Here is a 19,038-nt window from a genome sequence, read left to right as displayed (position 1 = left end):
AAGTAAAAGAGACAAAAAAAGCCCAACTACCAGGGCTTGCTCTCAAGACAGCCTCCTGGTTGGGAAGAGACAGACAGGTGTGTCCCCTCCGATGTATTCAAATCTGAAGCATAGACAGTTACGGACCGTGTGTACAAATGTATTTCTATGCTGGGAATATACACATATAAAATCTTCCCTCTGGGCAAACTGAGAGAGTAGCACTGAAACATATGCATTACCATATGTGAAATAGATAGCTGGTGGGAAGTTGCTATATAACACAGGGAGCTCAGCCTGATGCTCAGTGATGACCTAAAGGGTTGGGATGGAGTGCAAAGTGGGAGAGAGGTTCAAGAGGGAGGAGACAGGTGTATGGCTGATTCATGTTGTGTGGCAGAAACCAACACAGCATTGTAAAGCAATTATCTTCCATTTAAAAAAAAAAAAAAACCTTCCCTCCTCCTCTCAAGAAGCTCTCAAGCTATACATAATGTTTGGCATTTGCCATCATTGTTGTTGTTAACCTTCAGTTAAAAAAAAAATCGACATGATGCTAATTACTCCAAAAACTATATATTCGATGAGTTCTAAAGAGAATTCTATCAACAATCTCAGGGATAATGAACACTCAGTATTAGGTGAGCCCAACCAGAAGCCCCTGTAGTTTTAGTTTTGTTTTTTTTTTCTTTTAGAATTTTATTTATTTTTGGTTGTGCTGGGTCTCTGTTGCTGCATGCAGGCTACCCTCCAGTTTCAGTACACTGGCTTCCCATTGTGGGCTTCTCTTGTTGCGGAGCATGGGCTCTACAGCATGGGTTCAGTAGTTGTGGCACACAGGCTTAGTTGCCTCGAGTCACGTGGGATCTTCCTGGACCAGGGATTGAACATGTGTCCCTTGCATTGGCAGGTGGATTCTTAACCCGTGGATAACCAGGGGAATCCTCCCTGCAGTTTTAAATACATCATACTGGTAAAAAAATCTTTTAAGCATGTGTCCCCAAATGTGTTTATTTATTTATAGGTTATAGACCTTCTCAACCATATTAATGTATTGCATACATTTAAAATGCAACCAAAAAATAGAAAAATTTAAAGGGTGATATAAAAAGAAATACTAATAGTAGCTATCATATTTTCTTCTACAGGTTAATGACTCCTCTTACGTCTCCCTATGTCCCCAGCCCAGATATGAGCATCTTACCTTGGGGGCCACTAGTGCAGAGGAGTGTTGAAGAAAGACTTTAAGAGGAAACCATAAGAATTTTGGAAGGATTAAACAGTAATAAAGTTGAAGAAAATTAGTTTTTACTGAGCAGCTACTATATAGTCCAGGCATTGTATATACTTTACCTTGTTTGATTTTCAAAATAAACCTGAGAACTACATATTATTATTTTGTTGGTAATGAAGAAACTGAGGTAAAAAGTGGTGAAGTGGCTGCTCAGAAAGTATAATTAGTGGTGCGACAGGGATTTGAACTCACGTCTTTCTGATGTCATGACCTGTGTGCTCTTTTCACTCTACCAGGTTGCCTTCTCCCCTACTAAGCCCAGATGATTCGGTAAAACCCCGAACTGACAAGGGACCTTCATGCCAGGCAGTAGTGTGCTAGGCCCCACAGAGAAAATGGTGAACCAAATCGACATGATCCCCGGCTTCAGAGAGCTTAGGGCCCTGCAGGGGAGAAAGATCTACTCAGAGAACTACAGAAAGTGAAGTGGGACCTTGGCTGCAAAAACACTAGGGAGGGGCTGGAAGAGCTCTTCCTGGGAACCCTGGCAGGAAAGTCAGTGAAGGCTTTTTTGAGGGAAGTACCTGAGCTGAGATGGGGCTTCTCTGGTGGCTCAGATGGTAAAGAATCGGCCTGCAATGTGGGAGACCTGGGTTCCATCCTTGAGTTGGGAAGATCCCCCGGAGTACTAAATGGCTACCCACTCCAATATCCTTGCTTGGAAAATTCCATGGACAGAGGAGCCTGATGGGCTGCAGTCCATGGGGTCACAAGAGTTGGACATGACTGAGCGACTAAACCACCACCACTACCTGAGCTGAGATACAAGAGAGGGTGACCAGAGGAAAGATCATTCCAGAAAGAGAAGAGAGAATATGCAATGATCCTATGGTGGGCCCTAAAGACTAGAGCAGGGCCTTGTAGGCCATACTGCAAAGTCTGGTTTTTACCCAACAGTATGGGGAGGGCACCAAGGAATTGAAATGGGATGGGGCTGGGGGTGGTTTGTGATGAGGAGGATCTGTGTGTGTGTGTGTGTGTGTGTGTGTAAGAGAGAAAGAGACCATCCTATTGCTGTTACTCTTGGGATGGAACTGTCGGTCCACTGGTGGACACCCCATCAGAGAGACTGGGCAGAGGTCTACCCTGACTGGACTGGCTGGTACTAGGTGGGACTGGGGGACATCAGGATCCTTAGGAGATCTGGAAGCACAAACACAGGGACAGAAACTCTTTGAGGTGAGCAGGCTCACTATTGGTACAAAGTTAACCTGTCTCTGAAGAGAAGAAGATGGGCCAACAACCACTCTTTCTAGTCCCCATCCACTCACAGCAACCAGCGAATTCAAGATGCATTGAAAAACAACTGCAAATAATTCAGGCTGTGAGACATTTAAATAGATGTTCTCAGAGAATTTGGTCATCCTATGTGTTGTCCAGCTAACACACATTAAATCCTTCATTTGAGCCATCTCGGTGGTAGCTCACTAGCTCACAAAAGAACTTTAGCTTGTGGACAAGTCATCACAGCCTTGGAGTTCATTCACCTGACCTACCTGTGAGAGCCTGTGAGGCTGCCAAGCTGGGTACCGTGGCTGCATCCTGAGGGATGGAGCTGAGGTCGGGCTCTGGTGTGCTCCGTGGAGGAGACAGGGCTAAAGGAGTCATGAGAACTCGAGACTTAAGCTGCAAGAGAGAACCCATGGAATCAGTGAAAAATCTGGAGATGCTCCCTACACCTTCCCAAGCTCATTCCTGGGCTCAGTTAACCACTGCTACTCCATCATGCTTCCTACTGTGCTGCTTTGGAAGCTGAACTTCAGATTCGAGTTCATGAGCAAGACTCAAGTTTGGATCACAACCAGAGCTGAGCTCTGCACCCCGTCCTTACAGTGGAGCCACCCAGGAAATGACTGTGTCAGGCAGTGGGTGTGGGACACACAGAGGTGTGAAGAGTTGAAGCCCGTAAGCCTCCTGAGGGCAGGATGCAGGGTGGGGTCCGTTCCCCGCCTGAGCCCCTGTGCTCCTGAGGTTCCTGAGACAGGGTTTTCCAGCCAGCCAGCCAGTGAGCAGCCCTGAAGCTCTGTCTACTCTGCTGAGCTTTCTGCTCACAGAGCGCACTGGATCCTGCTGGCAAAGAGAGCAGGAGCTGGTCTTCCAAATGCTTCTCGGGAGTTTTTTCCTGCGGTGGAGCCTAAGAGTGCAGATGAGTGCATTCTTTAGTGGTGACAAGCAGCCACCTTGAACGTTGTTCACTTGAAATCACAAATGAGGAGCTGAAATTTGCTGTTATGGATTAAGGGAGAGATGACTAGGTGATGGATCAATACCAACAAATCACTCTTTGTACCATGTTTCAACAGACAAGTTTCTAATTTCAGTTCTCCACCCTAAAAATATGAGTAAGTCAGTTACTTCACCTCTTCACTGCTGACCTGTGTTTCAACCCTGCTCCAGACTGCTTTTCATTGCTGCTTTCTTTTTTAATGGCTTGTTTTGGTTTTTAATGGATAATATAAAACAAAATGCTGCTATCTTCATTTCTAATACCATTCTTCAATCAAAGGAACCAGGTATCCTTGGAGAAATGGCTGATTCTAGGGCTAGGACTGGAAACATACAAGATGAGCCTGGATCATCTTACTGTGCCAAAAAGGCAAGTACTAAATTAAAAAACTACCTACATACACAAACAATGAAAGGGGTAGGTCCCAGGGACAAAGGAGTCATCTGAAAGAGTTTCAGTGGTCAAACCAGGAGCAACACGAGCAACAGATAAAGAAAGTAGTTTAAAAAAAAATAAAGTCTATAGTGAATATCCATGACTCCATACTTACATAAATGAATGACTGACTAAGTAAATATATGGGGAGAATAGACAAATCTCCCAGGGATAACAATTCTAAGTATTTTATTGTGGAGCATAGCTCCTCACTCCTGAGTGTGGGCCACGCATAGTGACTTCCTTCCAAAGAGGACAGTATGGAAATGGGGAAAAAGTATCTTTACAGGAGATAAGCCGGTCAAACACCACCTCAGTTAGGGGAGCCAGATCACCATCCACAGTGATAAACCATGTCAGTAGTATGCACCCTTGATAAGACATGATGGTAATGGCACCTTACTTGTGAGACCTCTTTTCCAAAAACCCATAATCCCAATCTAATCATGGGATAAACTTCAAACAAGTCCAAATTGCAGAATATTTCATAGAATGAAAGTGAAAGTGTTAGTCACTCAGTTGTGTCCTACTCTTTGGGACCCCATGGACTGTAGCCTGTGTCAGGCTCCTCTGTTCATGGGATTCTCCAGAACACTGGAGATGGGTTGCCATTCTCTTCTCCAGGGGATCTTCCCGACCCAGGGATCAAACCCAGGTCTCCCTCACTGCAGGCAGATTCCTTACCATCTGAGCCAGCAGGGAAGCCCTTACAGAATACATGACCAATACTCCTCAAAACTGCCAATGTCATCAGAAACAACAAAAGTCTAAGAAACTTTCACAGCCCAGAGGAGACATGATGACTGAATGTGTGATGAGGTATCCTGGATGAATTCTGTAACAGAACAGGGAAGAAGTAATGAATCTCATTAAAATAGTGATATTATTTAACAATAATGTATTATTATTAATTCACTAGCTGTGACAAATGTAACACTATAATGTAAGATGTTAACAATACAGGGAACTAGGTGTCTGGTATATGAGAATCCTCTGTATCTTTGCTACTCTTCTCTAAACTTAAATTATTCTAAAATATAGTTTATTTTAAAAATCTTAAAAACAGAATCTGGCACAAATAGAAAAAAAAGAAAAACACAAATAGGAAGGAAGAAGAAGAGGCCTCTTTCTTGGCAGCGTAGATTTGCTGCCCAGGACGCCTTGCTCTGACATACAAGAGCTAACCCTTGGCCTTCAAAGCCAACAGCCCCATACAGATGCTGTCAGCTTTGGCACCTTTACCTGAAATTCAAAACCATAATCAAATGGGTGTGGCGATTCCTCATCCAGGGCTTGGTTGCCAGTGGCTGTGCTTTGCTGTGTTGAAGTATAGTGAAGGGATGAAGCAGAAGGGTAGAGGTGGCCCCTGCCAGCTGGAGCCTCCACCAAAGGGGCTGGGGAATTTGGGAGTGGCTCATCTTTCTTTTCCATTCACAGATCCAAAGTAAGGGCCTGGAGTGTTTCTTGTTCCTGCTGTCTTCAGCGGAAGACCTTCTCTAAGACACTTGCTATAGAAAATCACTGACAACAGCTGGGAAGGGATTCGCTTACAAACTGAGATGTGTGGCCAGGGCATGCTAAAGGAGAAGGGGTCAGAATGTAAAATTCAAGTATTTTTCTAGAAATATGCAAGTGTGGCAGAAACAGATGTACTAACTAAACAGTATTTGTTAGATTGACAACAAGAGGTGGGTAAATGAAGGATATGCAGTGTGATCTGGGGAGTATACATATGTGTAGAGGCTTCCTTGATGACTCAGATAGTAAAGAATCTGCCCACAATGCAGGAAACCCAGCTTCAATCCCTGGGTCGGGAAGATCCCCTGGAGAAGGAGATGGCAACCCACTCTGTATTCTTACCTGGAGAATTACGTGGACAGAGGAGTCTGAAGAGCTACAGTCCATGGGGTCGCAAACAGGTGGACATGACTGAGCGACTAACATTGCATATCAGCAGAGGATGAAACAACAGAGCAGAACTTAAAAATGAGTTCAGGAACTTCCTTGGTGGTCCAGTGGTTAAGAATTCGCCTGCCAATGCTGGGTACACGGGTTGGCTCCCTGGCCTGGGAAGGTTCCACATGCCATGGGGCAACTAACTGACTTAACTACTGAAGGCCGCGCACTCCGGAGCTTGTGCTCTTCCAGCAAGAGAAGCCACCACAATGAGAAGCCCATGCACTGCAGCTAGAGAGTACCCACCCCCCACCCGCCAAACTAGAGAGAGCCCACACACAGCAACGAAGACCCGGCACAGCCAGAAATAATTAAGTTCAGGAGAGCAGTGGGCACATGCAGTGGGGCACTAGCTTTTGGATCTGGGTTCAAAACCCAGCTCAGTCACTCATTAACGCTGTGCTAAGTCTTGTTACTCAGCCTTCAGAGTCTGCCTTTTCTCATCTGTAAGGATGATACCTTCTCACAAGGATGGTAAGAATGAAGTATAAACATTTAGTACAGGGCTAGTGCAAAGTGAGAACTCGGTAAACATTTATTATCATCATTGCTGCTGGTATTATAATTTTATTATTAGAAATTCCAGAAATACAAATGAGTTCCAAGTTTCCTGCTCCTGTAGCCACAGCAGGAAAGGGAATTGTCCATCTTCCTCCCAGGACCCATCTACATTTTCTACACCTACCCACTTGGGACCATATCTCCCCAATCTTTGAAGACCCACCTTCTTACCTTACAACTTGCTCATGATCCCCTTTAAAAAACATATTCCCAATACATTTTGCAATGGTCCCTAAGTATTGCTTAGGCAGGAGCTGCTCTTTCCAAGTTGCATCATTTAAGCTAAGTCTGAAAAGGGAAAAAAAATTCATTCCATGAGGTAGTCATTCACTCAACAAATATTCATTGAGCACCTACTGTGCACAGGAAACTGTTCTAGGCGCTGAAGATACAGCTGTGAATGGGAGAGATAAGGTCATTGTTCTTGATGAGCTAATATCATAGTAGGAGGAAACAAGAAACACACAACAAAAATGTCACATTGTGATAAGTACTACTCTGAGAGGTAGAATATGGTGATGTAATAAAAGGGAACCGGTGACTGGGGTAGTCCGATAAGGAAGTGACACCTACTTCAAGATCTGAATAACAAGAGGGAGCCTGGGGAAAAAACTTTCCAAGCAGACAGAGTGGTCAGTGTAAACCTCCTAAAGCTTGGCTTCTTCAAAGTACAAGGAAGCCAGGGTGGCTGGAATTGTAAGCAAGGCAGAAGGAGGTAAGATGGGGTTAGCCAGGTGGTCAGGGCCCAATCATGAGGACTTTCTAGGTCAGTGCTGTAGACTGAATCCTGTCCCCCTCAAGAAGACATGTTCAAGTCCTAAGCCCCAGTACCTGTGAATGGGACTTGACTGGGAAATAGGGTCTTTGCAGATGTAATCAAGTTAAGATGAGGCCACACTGGGTTAGAGTGGGCCTTAATACCAGTGCCTTGTGTCCTTATAAGATGAGGGAAATCTGAACACATACACACAGGTAGAATGCCATATGGCAATGGAGGCAGAGATTGGAGTGATAGGTCTACAGTCAAGGAACACCAAGGATTGCAGGCAACCACCAGAAGCTCAGAAGAGTCAAGAACCTTCAGAACCACTCGAACCTTCAGAGAGAGCATGTCCCTGCCAATATCTTAATTTTGGACTTCTAGCCTCCAGAACTCCTGTTTCAAGCCACACTCTTTGTGGTACTTTGTTATAGCAGCCTGAGTAAATAAATACAGTCTCTAAGAGGAATGGAAACAATTACAGCATTTTAAGCAGAGAAAGACACATCCTAGATTTTATTTTATAAAGTAAAGTATGGCTGCTATACAGAGAATAGATGAGGGGGTACAAAAATAGAGAAAAGAACACTAGTGAGGAGGTTGTCATATGGTGCAGGCAAGAGGCATAGGTGGCTGAACTAGGGTAAAAGTAGTGAAGACAAAGAATTGGTTGGATTCAGGTGTATTTTGGAATTGAAACTAGGGTGATGGGAGAGATAAAATGCAAAAGCAAAGATAACTTCTAGATTTATTCACACAAACTTTGTTTTGATAATATATTTCTATTACATTAGTTTAAAACATTAGCATTTTACTTGTTGCTCATTTAGTTAACTTTGCGGAAGACTCACTTGTCTCCAAGATTCTAAATATTCCTCCTCTACTACTCAAGCAGTAAGCCTGCAAAATACCACACGATAGGTTCTACATAGTACTTCTGGGAGAAAACATGAAGAGAAGCTAAGCATCCACATTTCCTCATCTGGGAAATGGACACTGAGAACTGACATGATTTCATATTGCCCAGCAAACTGCAGGGGAGTGAAGAGAACACAGGCCTCAGAGACGCTGGAGTTCTAATCCTGGTCCTGCCCCCAGTTCACACGGGACTCTGAGGAAACCACTCAATACCTCTGGGCTTCATCCTCCGAATGAGGGTGTGTGCCTGCCAAGTTGCTTCAGTTGTGTCCAACTCGTTGCGACCCTATGGACTGTAGCCTGTCAGGCTCCTCTGCCCATGGGATTCTCCAGGCAAGAATTCTGGAGTGGATAGCCATGCCCTTCTCCAGGATATCTTCCCAGCCCAGGGATAGAACTTGCATCTCTTACGTCTCCTGCACTGGCAGGCAGGTTCTTTACCACTAGCACCACCAGGGAAGCCCTAAATGAGGATAGGGTTGTTGGATTTATTTATTTATTTTTGGCTGTACCAACAGCATGCGGGATCTAAGTTCTCCTGACCAGAGATTGAACTCACGCCCCCTGCAGTGGAAGCATGGAGTCTTAACCACTGGATTTCCAGGGAAGTCCGGGTTGTTGGTTTCTAAGTTCTCTTTCAACTCATCATGTTATTTATGTACCCTGCATTAGACCACTTTTGAAAACAAAGAGTTTGAGATAAAACCAGTGTCAGTGCCATATTTTTGAGTGTTGATTAGAAGAAATGTGGCATCCTAAGTTTCTTTGGAGCTTTGTTTCTGGGAATATAGAAAACTATGTTATTTGGATCAACTGAAAACAACTACTTACAATGGATAAAATGTAAGATTAGTAAAAATAGGAGGAGCTAACAATATATAATATAAAGAATAATTGGGCCCAAATACAGGTGAAATCTAGGCCTTGGAATTGCCATAGATCCCAGGGTTCACCCGAAGGGTTAAAACCTCTGGGTAAGTGTGAGCCAGCTAGCTGTAAACTTGTCCTGTTTCATTCACCACACCCATTCCTGACTCTCAGGAAAGTTGCCTTAGTACAGGGGGCGGGGGTGTGCAGAATCCCTGGGAAGATATTGCCACAAGCCAGAGCTCACATAGGTTTGCAGCCCAAATTCACAAAATTTGGGTCACCAAGAAAACTTTAGCCTGTGAAGTTAGTTTAAAAATTACCCAATCTGGCAATGCTCCCAGATTACCTGAAAAAACAAACTCAAATCATCACTGGAGAAAGGTCTCAAAGAAATCTCCAAAATAATTTTTCAAAGTCAATGAATAACACAGCTCAAACACACAAGAAAGCAAGGAACCAAGCAAGAATGGGCAATAAAAACACAGCAATCAAACTCTACAAATACTTGAGATATTTCAATTATCAGACTGAGATCATGAAAGCAACTCTGATATTCTGTATAAAGATATAAAAGACAAGTTTGAAAATATCTCTGGAGAACAGAAAACTATAAAAATAACAGCAAAACTACAAAAGAACCAAATTGAACTTCTATACAATAACTAAAATTAAAAACTAAATAAACAGATCTAACAGCATACTAAACATAGCTTCCAGGTGACTCAAGGGTAAAAATCCACCCGCCAAGCAGGAGACATGGTTTCAACCTGTGGGTCGGGAAGATCCTCTGGAGAAGGAAATGACAATCTGCTGCAGTGTTCTTGCCCGGGAAACCCCGTGGACAGAGGAGCCTGGTGGGCCGTAGTCCACGGGGTCACAAAGAGCTGGACATGGTTGGCACCCCACCTCCAGTGTTCTTGCCTGGAAAATCCCATGGACGGTGGAGCCTGGTGGGCTATAGTCCATGGGATCACAAAGAGTTGGACATGGCTTAGCGACTAAACAACAACAACAAATATAGCTAAAGAATGAATTAACGAGCCAGAAGATATGTCAGAAGAAATTCATTAAAAAGTAGATAAATGCATAAAAACTATGGAAGAAAGGTTAATAGACAAGGCAAATATAGACATTTTAACGTTAGAGTTTCAGAAAGAATGGAACAGAAGTTACATTTGAAAAGATAATGGCTTAGAACTTTCCAGAGCTGATGAAAATTCTAATACACAGATTCATGAAGTCCAACAAATTCTAAACACACTAAATAAAAAAGAAATCCATAGGTAGACACAACAGGATGAAATTGTAGAATGTTGAAGAAAAAGAAAAAAAAATCTTAAAATTAGCTTAAAAATACAAAACCTTATTGGAGGGAATGCTCCAGTAAGTCAGATGGATAGCTGAGTTCTTTACAACAATGTACCCCAGGAGATAAACAAAATAATATCTTCAATGTGCTGCAAGGAAATAAAAACCTAGAAATCTACAATCAGACGCAGAAAAAAATATTTTTTTTCCAAAAGTGAAGATGAACTAAAGGTAATTTTAGATAACAAAAGCTAAGAGAATTCCTCACTAGAGGATCTATAAAGAAGACTTCTAAAAGATGTACTACAGGCAAATGGAAAGTGATTTCAGGTAGGATGTATGATATGTAAAAAGGAATGAAGAATTTTTGAGTGGTAAGTAAGCAAGTGATTCTAAATGAAAATGACTCTACAAAACAAAAATAATTGTTTTAAGGGGACTAAAAAACAAAAAATAATTAAGATGTATGTTGACAATAATATTCAAATATGGTGATAAATCGAGTTAAAAGTGATCTAAGGTCCTTGTATTATCTGGGAAGAAGCAAATGTAAGATTAACTTTAGAAAACTCTACTATGTAAGCATGCTGTAATTTCTAGAGCAATCAGTAATATACTAGAAAACAGTGCTTAAACTTCAAGGAGTAGAAAAGAAAGAATTATATGTTTAAAAAAAGAAGGCAGGAAGACAGGTAAAAGGAACACAGAATGAGTAGGATGAATAGAATACACAAAATATCGATTTAAACCCAAATTTTTCAAGAATTACTTTAAATATAAATAGACTAAATGCCTAGTTTAAAGATAAAGATTATTACACTGAATGCTATGGATTAAAATGTGTCTCCCCACAAAAGATGTTAGAGTCCTAACCCCCAGCACCTATGAATGTGATCTTATTGGGAAATAGGGTCTTTGCAGATGATCAAGTTAAGATGAGCTCATTAGATTGGGCGCTAATTTAGTATGACTGTGTCCTTATAAAAGGCGGAAATTCAGACGCAGAGACAAACATGCACAGAGGGAAGACAATCCACAAGCCAAAGAACATCTGAGGCCCCCAGAAGCCAGGAGAGAGACCTACAAAAGGTCCTCCCTACCAGCCCTCAGAAAGAACCAACCTGGCCGACCCTGATCTGATTTCCAGCCTGCAGAACAGTGAGTCAATAAGTTTCTACTGTTCCATCAACAAATGAATAAAGAAGATGTGGCATATATACCCAATGGAATAGTATTCAGATTAAAATAATGCCTTTTGCAGCAACATGGATGGATCTAGAGATTATCGTCTTAAGTGAAGTAAGTCAGACAGAGAAAGACAATATATACGTATATTCTACCCAGGGATTGAACCAGTGTTTCCTTTGTCTCCTGCACTGCAGGCATATTCTTTACCTGCTGAGCCTTCTGGAGGAGGAAATGGCAACCGACTCCAGTATTGCTGCCTGAAAAATCCCATGGACAGAGTAGCCTGGTGGGTTACAGTCCAAAAGGGTCACAAAGAGTTGGGCATGACTGAGTGACTAAGCACAACAGCAACATTATAATATAATGTTGTTATATATAATATTATATACATACAATTATATAATGATATATATACAATTATAATATATACTATTATATAACATTATAACTATATTATATAATATAGAATAAATATTTTCTTATATATGAAAGAATACATATATATATATCACTGATTCAGTTTGCTGTATACCTGAAACTAACACAACATTGTAAATCAACTATATTTCAATTAAAAATAAATAAAATTTTCATAAAATTTTGTATTTTTTAAGTCACTCAGTTTGTTGTATTTTGTTACAGGAGCCCTAGGAAACTAATATACTGGGTTCTATTTTTTTTAATCATGTTTTCCCTACCTTCACTTTTTAATCATGTTTTCCTCTCTGACTCCTTTGGAGGATAGCTTTGTCCACGTCCCTGCCCATTGCTTTCCCTGGGGACACATTGCTCCTTTAGGTTCGCTCTATTTCTTCACACAAAACTCCCTCAGGGTTCTGCAGCGATGCAGGAAGTGGGACTGGGGAAAACTGAATACCTCACCGTGTTTAACCTCAGACTTCAGTCTAGAAAAACTTGCCTGTTGGAAATGCAAATCAGCTCCAACAACAAGAAGTTTGTGGCCAATGACCTAATTCCATTCCGAGGAGTCAGCCTGTCTGAGTCTACCCACACCTTTTTCTCCTTGCCCTTGGGAGAGATTAAACATGCAAGGGATGGAGGGGCCAGTATCCTTTGGCCTTGGGACCTGCTTTGGCAATATACCCCTCAGTCAAATCTGAGATCCCAGTTAACCAATCTTTGCACAAACTTCTCAAGGAAAATAAAATTACCCCAATACGATATACTGCCTGCATAATAACGAAGACAGAAGAGGATGCTCAGAGATGGGAGGGTAATGGTCTAGTCTCTTGTGCTTTTCAGGGGAGCAAATGGGATGGGAATAACATGAGGATGCTGGAACTTTCTCCCACCAACTCTATGTTGGGTTTATATTCTCCTTTGGGCCCAGAGAGGTAGTGAAACTGGTGAAGTGCAACAGGGTGGGTGGGCATGGGGGGAGGTGGTGGTGGTGATGCTACTGTTCTGTCTGGGTGGGACTGAAGAGAATGACTTAAATTCCTCCTGACAGAGGCGATCTGGAGAGGAGACAATGAAGCCAGTACTCCATGAGTTATCAGGAGACAGAAGGAAGAAAAAGGAAAACAAAAATAACCATCACTGGCTAAAGTGGAATTCAGAAAAACAGATCCATTCATGTGAAATATTTAATGGAGTGTCCACTCTGTCCTGTGACCCCGACAACCTTCAGTAGAGACCACACACTTCAAGGAATGTAAATTGCTGTGACTGAGTTTCTTCAGAAACGGGGGAGGCAGCTAAGTTCTATGCATCAGCAGGCATGGGGTCAGCCCTGCAGATAAGAGGGGGGACATGGAACGTGCAGTTACAGGCATTCTGTGCATAGCAGAGCTCAGAGCAGTGGTGAGATGGAGCAGCTTATGTCAGTTCACAAGATATGATTGTTAAATTTTCAGGAATATTGCAAGTTGTTTGCAATATGTGTTTAAACACAGCAATTATTAAAAACTGAAGTGCATGTACTTACAGAGTATTAATCAAAACTCACCACTTTCTAATTATTTTACTGCTGCATCTGTGTGGAAATACAGTTACAGGAGTGATACTGCAGTATCTTTGACCACCTCCACGTTCTGGAACATTACATTTGTGCCTTGAAAGTGGCCATGTTGGGAATATTTACACCTTGGAAACTGGCAAATGCTACAAATAGGGCTGGATTTACCGTTTTGTTAACTCACAGGTTTAAGAGAGTAATGGAGAAAATACTTAAAATGCAAATTAAACTTAAAGTGTGCCTTTTCTGTAGCCATTACACAGTGAACAGCATGAAAACAAACACTTTTTGTTTTCACCAACTGGTATCCGATTCAGCAAAGTCAATCACATCCTTGATGAATGAGTGAAATTTCAACATACAACTTCATTGTTTACATTTGTATTACTCCTCAAAATAAGTGAAAATACCAACTAACATTCATTTCTGAGTTACATTCAAAATGCTGATCAGAAAACATTCACCAGGTACCGCTGCCCCTGACCCACTGCTGAGCCTCACCTCTGATGACTGCTCAGCCCCACCTCTGATCACTGCTCAGCCCTAGGGTGGGAGTGGGGGTGTCACAGAAAAACCACAGGGGAGACGGTCCCTGCCCTAGGTGCTGCACACTGTTCAGCCCAAGGGAATGCCCCCTGCCTTGTGCCCATGTAGTCATTTCCCTCATGGCCACAGGTGGCACATCATATGCACCATCAGCAGGTGAGGGACAGGAAGTAGGCACAGGAAGAGTTAGATGTTGATTCTTCCCTTGCATACTATTAGACTACATTTAGTGTTCATAACTATGACTCTCAAGGCAATACAAGATCTGGATAATCAAAGAAGCATTGAAACCCATTCAGCATTTATAACGAAAACACATTTTAGAAAGAGGCTTTAAAGAGTTTTGTTGAAATAAACAAAATCCTTTCTACTTTCAGCTTGAGCATTCTCTTAATTGAGATTTTTGGGAATTTGACATCCTTGTTACAGTGTCAAGAACACACACTTTTTCAGTGGGGAAAAGGATGACAATAAAAAAGGAGGAACAAAACCAAATGTTGCATTTACCCATGTTCTTTAGAAAAGTACTTTCTTCATAAAGTTAATTCTCCAGTTAATGGAAGACTGTCCTTTAAATTCTTAGCAGAGATTGCTAGTTCTTCCCAAATATCCATGCCCCTTTCTTCATTAATTAATGAGATCTCTGAATTTTAGCTCATCACCTTGTCACTCAGCACTACATTTTGTCACCTCCTGTGGAGCTAAGTGTGGCCAAGTGACTCAGTGAGTTCTGGCCAGTGAGTTCAAGCATGAGGGTTGTGTGCAATTTTGAAGCTTTCATCCTTAAAGAGGAACAACTTGCCCTCCGCTACCTCTGTCCCCATTCTGCTGGCTGGACTAGTCGGCTTGTGGGACCTGGAGGAGCCATCTTAGAGCATGAAGTAGAGACTGTGTCTTAGGATAGCACAGCGGTGGGCACCTCAGTCCTGCGACCCCATGGACTGCAGCCCGCCTGGCTCCCCTGTCCATGGGATTTTCCAGGCAAGAACACTGGAGTGGGTTGCTGTGCACTCCTTCAGAGGGTCTTCCTGAACCAGGAATCAAACCCATGTCTATTACGTCTCTTGCATTGGCAGGTGGGTTCTTTACCTCTAAGCGCCACTTGGGAAACCCATTAGGATAGCAAAACAACAATATTACAGAAGCCTGGGTCCTCAACACCAAGGCACGAAATCAGCCCCAGATGGCCTTCCCAGACACTAACATGAGATAGAAATTACTTTCTATCATCCTTAAGCCACTGTTCTTCAGTCTTTGTTACAGCAGCTGAATTTGTTTTTAATATTTCGGGGATGATGTTCTTTGTACATGTTACACTTTCCTCAGCTTGTTAAACAGAACAACGTAATCTACTCTTTTTTGAATCAGGAAACATAATATTATTCTGAACAATAATGCAAAGAGATTGCTGAGGGTCTAGAGTGCTCCTGACCTGACAGTTATGTGGTCTCAGACTGCAGGGTGTGGTTAATTCATGCCTAATTCCTGCCACTTTTCTGACTCCTCTCACTATTGAACTATCAAGGATATACAAGAAATACATATATATATATAGTGCTTAAGCTCAGAGACTCAACTGTAGAAAGTGTTCAGTGTTACTTATGACTATTATTGCTATTAGTATTGATTACTGTAATTGTGTATTGGGGACAAATGGCTATCTTAAAAACCCATCACTTTTTCTCCTGCTTAAATTATAAAGACACAGAAGCTGAAAATTCTGCTATATGGAACCATTATAATCAGCTATGTTTGCAGAATGGAAGCTCGGGTTTGTCCCTGGAGCAGACCCTCTCTCTTTATCTTTTTAAAAAGACCTCGATGGTCTCCTTAGTCATGAAATGTAAGGAAAGCCTACCTGTTGGCCTTGGGGAGTCTCTGAGCTGACAACCTAAATCAATAGCAGATTCTTCAAACTGAGGTATAAATGTTCTATTTGATAACGAGGAAGGTTGTTTTCATGGCTCTTAAGGAGAAATTATGATGTTAAGAGGTTTTTCCTTCCTTTGACTGGGATGAGAAGGGGGCAATAAGGCCATAAAATGATGCTCTCACAGTAGTGAGCATGCCCCAGCAAAGTGGCTGCAGGCCAAGGCCAAAAGATATAGCCAGATGGGCCCTGGGAGAAGGGCTGACCCATGAACTCTGGAGCGCTGACATCTGACCGCTAGTTAGACTCTTCCTTTTCTGCCTGTAATTTACTCATGTTATTCTCAAGACACAGAGAGAGGGTTAAATGTCACAGCCTGTGTTCAGCTGTGCTTGAGTCTCAAAGGGAGAGGCTTGTCCTCATACTTGGACCTGAGAGATTTTCCATGTCTGCTGGGACACAGAGGTGGCTGACTGAGCCGCTTGGGACAGCACTAGGCAGGAAGTGGCAAATTTCAATGAATACAAACCGGTGATACAGTCGCTACAACAAGGCCTCCTCAGAATCTCCTGGGGAAAAGCCTGTCAAAGGCTCAACACTTGTCATTTTATGATAATATTGCTAACACAAATATATCATGATAATGTACTGATATAATAAAAGTTATATTATGTATTATTTTATAACATTGATAATATTATTATTCTAAATTATTAATATGAAATCATATAATTATACTTTCAGTATCCAGCTGTGTATGCTATCTTCCCCAAATATCTTTACCTTTAAATCGAAGGCTATTAAACTGTGATAATCAAGCTTGTAAGAAATGTGTCTACAACAAAGGTAAATAGACTCTGAGGGAGGATTTGGAAGCATTTTCTTAGTAATAAAGTACAAGATCTTTAAGGGTAGACCAAATAATATCTTATTTCACTTGCTCAGGAGTTTTTATTTTTAACAACTCTGGCTGCCCAACTGTATCCCAGATAGTTAAAATCGCCAAAATGAGTGACCATTTGGTAAATGAAATCAAACTGTACAGTTTCCTTGTTGACTTCTCCACAATTAAAACCATTTTGTTAATGGTAAAATGGGGCTTCAGGGTCTAAGAAATTGCTAAAATAAAATCGGAGAGACTTAACAGGTTGCTAACTTTATTTTGCCAAGTAAGGACATTATTTTTTTTAAGATTACCAAAGCCTTGCAACATATGGCACTTTATAAACTTTAAACAACAAAATAGCAAGAAGCAGATATTTCAGAATAAAAGATGTCCCTTTAGTCTGTGAGGACTTTTAGATATTTTTCTCCTCTCACCATCAACAGGTCGGGACTTCGTGCAGACTGGTGCCTGGTTTGGAGCTGTTTTTCTAGAACATGAAGCCCATGGCTTGGGGAGCTATCTGGGAGCTGCTGGCCTGAAATAACTCCCACAATTCCCTCAAACATATGGGAGATGGACTAAAGAAAGAGTTGCTACTGCTACTGCTAAGTCGCTTCAGTCGTGTCCGACTCTGTGCGACCCCATAGACAGCAGCCCACCAGGCTCCCCTGTCCCTGGGATTCTCCAGGCAAGAACACTGGAGTGGGTTGCCATTTCCTTCTCCAATGCATGAAAGTGAAAAGTGAAAGTGAAGTCACTCAGTCGTGCCTGACTCTTAGCGACCCCACGGACTGCAGCCTACCAGGCTCCTCCGTCCATGGGATTTTCCTACCAGGCTCCTCCGTCCATGGGCAAGAGTACTGGAGTGGGGTGCCAGTGCCTTCTCCGAAAGGAGGAGCAGTGGCCTGTTATCCCCAGAAAAGAGATCTTCTGAGGCATGGGAGTCAGATCCACCTGCTGTGTGTCAGCTAAGGGTTCCCAAAACTTTCTTCCTGCCCTGAGTTGTCTCTGAACGTTGGGAGCCCTGAAAACTGCCCTTTTCAAGAGATGGGAAAACTGCAAAGTTGGGCTCAATCCACAGAGTGAATTTCCATTTTTCCTGGCCGCATAAATGCTGTGTCTGTCGGTAATTTTCATTCTTGGGTCACAGCTCCCAGGGGAGCAGGAGAAAGAGCAAATAGGAGAGAAATGTTTTCTGTGTGTTTCTTCAGTTCCTAGATTCACTCCCTGGCTCTAGCATGCAGAAGGGCTGCCCTGCTCCAGCCTTCCAGGTGCCATTCCCAGACCCCAGCAACTGTACACGTAGCTGAGCAGAGAGACCTGCCCTGGGCCAGCTTCAGAGACACAGTTCTGGAACCGGTGTGTCCATGAGAAAAAGGAAGCTCTCTTTGTTAGGAAAAGAACCAGTGATGGAAGACTTTGCTGCAAGAGCTGGCCGAGTAAAAGCTTCTTTTACGAAAAACAGTGACCCCCCAAAAAACTTTGAGTCACCTTCCCCCTACCTCACTGCATCTATTTCCCAGCAGTTGGAAGAACTATGGAGAGCCAAAGGGACAGAGGTTGAATTCATGACCGATCCTTCTGGAAGCTTTGTCTTTCTGCTGACCAGAAATAATTTCCATACATTTTCCTAAATATATGAGAGTTAATTGCCAATTTGCATCTTGGTTTGAGTATTCAGATCTCAAGATGGAAACATAAGCCCTTTATTTCAAGAAAAATAGACAAAGGAAAACGTCTGAAGCTCATTTTCTAATGCCCAAAAGGCTCATGGAAAACAACTCAGTGGTCTTTCTTCTCCAGCAGACTCTTCACAAACATCTTGGAGGAGAAGCACTCCCTTGGGTTTGAGTTGTTTTATGTGATTTCAGTTACATCAGAGAATTTATTCTCCACCCCCTCAAGCCTCGCCAAATCATTAATTCTTGAAAGAGTAACAGGATTTTCATTTCGCTTCATGTGCCTCCTTGTAGCCAAACTTGACGTCAGCACCTTTTGTAAGCAGGAAACTATGAATTAACACCCTGCATTTTCATGATGAGTCCCCTTATTGAGGCTGTGTTAGGGAAAATTCTTCACATCCTTTGACACTAACTTGCTCGCATTATTAATTTAAATGTCTCAGGAACATCATCTGCTTCTACTAAAATTAATGACAAATGAGTTCTGGAAAGTGGCTTCCAGAGCCGCCCTCATAAGAACAGTCAGGGGAAAGCTCAGTGTCTGAAACGCTAATTGAGATGCGAAGCTTAATAACGTGTG

General features: G+C 42.3%; 1 protein-coding gene across 8 annotated transcripts in view; it reads right to left on the bottom strand.

Annotated features, from left to right (window-relative positions):
* Positions 1-19,038, bottom strand: part of SCML4 (Scm polycomb group protein like 4) — a 111,743-nt gene that overhangs the window by 48,776 nt on the left and 43,929 nt on the right. For all 8 annotated transcript variants that reach the window (XM_070796003.1, XM_070796001.1, XM_070795998.1 and 5 more), the window contains one exon: positions 2,770-2,899. In XM_070796003.1, coding sequence (XP_070652104.1) covers positions 2,770-2,899 — 130 coding nt within the window. The remainder of the gene's footprint in view (positions 1-2,769; positions 2,900-19,038) is intronic.

This window comes from Bos indicus, chromosome 9 (genome assembly GCF_029378745.1).
Source record: "Bos indicus isolate NIAB-ARS_2022 breed Sahiwal x Tharparkar chromosome 9, NIAB-ARS_B.indTharparkar_mat_pri_1.0, whole genome shotgun sequence".
NCBI classification, from domain to species: Eukaryota; Metazoa; Chordata; class Mammalia; order Artiodactyla; family Bovidae; genus Bos; species Bos indicus.
Note: the sequence above shows the minus strand (reverse complement) of the source record. Positions and strands in the feature narration are given on the sequence as shown.